Genomic DNA, 4821 nt, shown 5'->3' with positions numbered 1-4821 from the left:
AAAAAAAAAACAAAAATAGAACTAAACATAAAACATTTCATCTTAATGTAACAAGTACTCCAGTTCTGAACAAAAATGTGGTAAAAACCAAATCTTTTGAGATGGGAGGGGAAAACCTAATTCAACTAGAAAAACACTTGGAGAGTGCAGACCTCTCCCAAGCATGTCATTTCCACCCTTTTACACGCATGCTGAAAATCAACCAATTTCCCAAACCAACACCAGCAAAAACATAACCTCCTTCCTTGGCGGAGGTAATAATTATGTATGGAGGCATCTTGCTGCACTCAAGAAGACCCATCCTCCACAGCAGATGTGTAAATGCTGTTCCTTCTGCTGAAAAGGATTGGATGAACGGATGAGATACATGAAATTATAATTGCAAGTGTGGTTCAGTGTGATAAAGGAAATCAAACAAATCCCTCCATTTCTGTTGCTTGAAATTATTATTTCATTATATTTTATTAGAGGAAGTCAAGAGATGTCAAAGACAGCAAAGAAAAGTAGAACAATGAACTGAGGTACTCTACAGTATTTAGTTCTGGCTCTCCCAACTCTAATTTCAAATCTCAACTGAGGTTGGCTATATTCTGTGTAGTCAATAAATTAGCAGCAATATGGGGTCATTGATTCAGCTGAATATACTACCAAGACATGGGCAGACACAGCAACATTTCATTTCCCTTCTTCTCCTGCTTAGTTCCAATATAAGAAAGCAATGCTATAGGAAGGAGAGAGAGTAGCTTACCTTAGTTTCCTTGCTGTTGAGACGTTTCATAGCATCATACAAGTGACTGTAAGGACGATCACGTGTACCTTTGCCAACATAGAATATGGCATGTACAAAGTTACGGAACAGTTCAGATTTATCTCCTGAAAACAAAAAAAATAAAATTAAAATAAAAAATAAACAAGCAAGTTTACAGGGTGTGTCAGTTTCAAGAACTCTAACTTCCTTCTAACTTATTTTTTTTACCATACTTTTCAGATAAATAATGTCAGACATCAGGTTGACTCAGCAAGTGAAAAAGCACACTGTAATCACTGTAGCATAGTGTTACAGAGATAGCTAGCTTCCTGAAAGTTACACAATCCTTCATTAGCAAAGTTCAAAAGGAGATGGAAGCTGCTAAACACAAAATGCACATACAGGGTCCTAATACCATCAGAACACTGAACTTCATACAAAAAGTCCCAAGAAATAATTGATAAAATCCCCGTAAGGTCAATCGGAGCCATTGCAAAAGATCTCAAGGTTTCAGAATGTACCATCAAATGAGTTGTGCACAAGGACATCAAGTACAAGCCATAAGTGATACAGAGGGGCCAGTTTATGTCAAGAGAAAAAAATCATTCAATCCATGCAAGGTGTTTCCTAAACAAGTTAAAACACTAAAAGGCTAGAATGCTTTGGCTTTTCTCCAATGAAAAAAAAACTGATCAGAACCAAAATGTAAACCTTAAGGAATGACAGATGGTTATGCAGAGACACAAATGAGATTCCAACTGTCATACATACTAAGTTCTCAGCAACTTCAATGGTTCTGGAAGTCGTCAGTAACAAGGGAAATGTCATGCCTCCTCACTTTTGTCACAGAGCTTAACAATCAATGCCACTGTTTACAGAGAAGTATTGGAGAAAGTTGTGATGCCCTGGATAGACAAAGTACGCAACAAAGGGCTGTACATCTTCTAACAAGACCCTGCCATCTCATAAGGCTAGAACAACCCAAGTGTGGATATGTACCAATCTCCATGATCATGTTCTCCCAGCTCACCAGACCTCAATCCACTGGGGCACATTTGAGAGAAAGGTCAATCAACAACCCCATTACATCATACAAACTTTCAAGTCTGCCATAATCAGCACTATGTCCAAAATTGAGAAAGATCATCTGATTCAGGCATGTCAATGTTATCTCCTTCATTGGACATGAAACTCGGCTTGCGAAGACCTGTTGAGGCAAGCGAAAGCGAAATCGTGATGGCACCTGTGCCCAGCGTCGCCTTCCTGGCACTTGTGCCGGTGGCACGTGTAAGACATTCGAGCGAGATCGTTGCCAGTGCCGCTGGACTGGCTCCTGTGCAGGTGGCACGTAAAGTACACCATTTTGAGCGTGGCCATTGCCAGTACCGTGTGACTCGCCTTCGTGCCAGTGGCACATAAAAGCACCTACTACACTCTCGGAGTGGTTGGCGTTAGGAAGGGCATCCAGCTGTAGAAACTCTGCCAAATCAGATTGGAGCCTGGTGTAGCCATCTGGTTCACCAGTCCTCAGTCAAATCGTCCAACCCATGCTAGCATGGAAAGCGGACGTTAAACGCTGATGATGATGATGACCACAAAAAACTGATGCACCCTCCTCCTCCTCTCAGTCTGTCATTCACAAAAAATATTTCACCTAATAATTAATCAGTGTTGGAAAGGAAAATTATATCATCATCATCATCGTCATTTAGTGTTTACTTTTCCATGCTTGCATGAATTGGACAGAGTTTATTAAGGTAGATTTTCTACAGCTTGACGCACTTCCTGTTACCAACCCTCACCTGCTTTGAAGCAAGGTAACTTTTTTTCCTATGGCGAGCTATGTTGTCATAGAATACTGAAAATGAAATGACATTGCTTGCATGACAGTAACACTCGTTTATAACAGTCATACAAATGCCAAAGTAAGGAGACATAAACATGCAATACCCACATACACTTTTACACACAAACACACACACATTTACACACAAACACACATTTATGTCATTATTAACATCATCATCATTTAACATTTATATTCCATGCTGATATAAGTTGGGTGGGTTAACAAAATCTGATTGGCTCAGGAACTGTATCATGCTTCAGTGTCTGGGATGGCTACTACAGCTGCATGCTCTTCCAAACACCAACCATTTTATAGTATGTATTGAGTAGGAACAGTGAAGCCATCATGCAGTTTGCAAAACAACAAACCTGAAGGGGAGCAACTTTATGCTAGGAGATAAAGGGCCAAGGATGAGTAAAATTATGAGAGGAGGGGCAAGAGCAGAACAGGTTTATTTCTGTAGAAAAGCTACATGCCTACTCACATTTTAGAAGTGAGGGTTGGAGTGATCGAGTAAATCTAGCAATGGAGAAGTGGGGTAGGAGATGACTGACAGTGCTGAACATCAGAATAGCAATGATGAAACGATAAACAATAGGAGAGAGAGAGAGAGAGAGAGAGAGAGAGAGACAGGCATAGTACATGAGGTGTGTGTGAGACATATAGTGGTAGGGGAGGATAATTGTTGATTCAAGAGGTGGAAGTGAAGAATGGAAGTATAGGTGAAGGAAACAGTCTTAATCCCTTAGCATTCAGATTACTCTGTAATGCTTATGTTGCAAAACATGGCCCCCTGACACCAACACAGATCTAACAGTCAAGTCAGCGGCTAGGAAACTGCAGACCAACCCAGCAAGCCAACTTGCTCAGAGAGGAAGAAGTAGTTGTACATGGCTGGATACCATGTGTAATGTAGTTCTTCATCAGCCAACTTCACACCAACTGTAGTTGGCATTCTCAAGCACAGTAAATCACCAATCATCTCAGTCCTTTGTTATCTCCTCCACGAAGCTTAACATCTTAAGATCAACCTTCATTACTTCATCCATGTTTTCCTGGTTCTCTCTTGTCCACAAGTTCCATCCACTTTAAAGTAATCGGCACTTCTTCATACAGATATCCACATCCATACACATCACATGACCAAACTAGCACACTCTTCTCTGTTGTATACTACATCTGATTCCTCTTATACCTAATTTTACTCAACATATTTGCATTTCGTCATAGACACAACATGCATACTGGTGTTGTGCATTCAATGCAGAATACTAGCTTCACTCTTTCTAGTTTTCACATGTCCTCTGCATTTGAGGCCCATGTCTCACTCCCATGTAGCATTGCTGTTCATACACAAGCATCATTCAATTGACCTTTCACTCTGAGTGAGAAACCTCTTGTTACCAAGAAAAGTAATAACTACTTGAACTCCCTCCATTCTATTCTTATTCTAGCAACTAAACTTTCAGAACTTCCTTCCTTATACAGTAGGAATTCCACATTAACATAGCTCACCAATTTTAGATGCTTGAAGTGGGAGATTCTTGGTTACTCGAGGGTCCAGAAGCAGATATGTGAAAAAATGCTTCAAATTTCCACCTTTGCGTTTCTGACTATATTTGGAATTTTCAAACTTCACAACCATCTTCTGCTCCATCTCAACAGTTTCTGTCCAGTTGGGTAGCTCCCTCATAGCTTGACGCAGAGTGACAGGATAATCTGGCAATAAAAGATCAAAGATGGGCATTATAGGTAATAATAAAGAATTATATATGCAGAACTACTTTATGATATGCCTGGACTTTCTATTACAAAATCACCATTGAATGTATTACTGTAACTCAAACTACAAGACTTGCTATTTTAAGAAACACTACATGCTTTTAACAAATTTATAAAATTATATGCATGTTCATAGTCACAGGCTGTAGGGATAAGAAGTCCATTTTGCAATCATGTTTTCTGGCTCATTCTCATTGAGTAGAATACGGGGGAAGCACCTTATACTGTGAATGGAATTTGGTCAAAGGAAACTATTCAGTTTTCTGTTGTATATGTGTATGTGAATATATATATATATATATATATATATTCCTCCACATTAGGTAGGGCACCGAGCAGTAGAAACCAACCCAAATCAGATTGGAATCTGGTGCAGTTCTCTGGATTGCCAGATCTGAACAGACATTAAAAGATGGCGATCATATATATATATATATATATA

General features: G+C 39.5%; 1 protein-coding gene across 3 annotated transcripts in view; it reads right to left on the bottom strand.

The window, feature by feature from the left end:
* Positions 1–4821, bottom strand: part of LOC106880612 (uncharacterized) — a 92110-nt gene that overhangs the window by 3746 nt on the left and 83543 nt on the right. For all 3 annotated transcript variants that reach the window (XM_052973234.1, XM_052973236.1, XM_052973235.1), the window contains exons 6-7: positions 4113–4316; positions 749–873 (exon numbers count right to left, since the gene is read on the bottom strand). In XM_052973234.1, the coding sequence (XP_052829194.1) occupies positions 749–873; positions 4113–4316 (329 nt within the window). The remainder of the gene's footprint in view (positions 1–748; positions 874–4112; positions 4317–4821) is intronic.

This window comes from Octopus bimaculoides, chromosome 15, assembly GCF_001194135.2.
Source record: "Octopus bimaculoides isolate UCB-OBI-ISO-001 chromosome 15, ASM119413v2, whole genome shotgun sequence".
NCBI classification, from domain to species: Eukaryota; Metazoa; Mollusca; class Cephalopoda; order Octopoda; family Octopodidae; genus Octopus; species Octopus bimaculoides.
The sequence above is the reverse complement of the archived record's forward strand: the minus strand, read 5'-3'. Positions and strand labels throughout refer to the sequence as shown.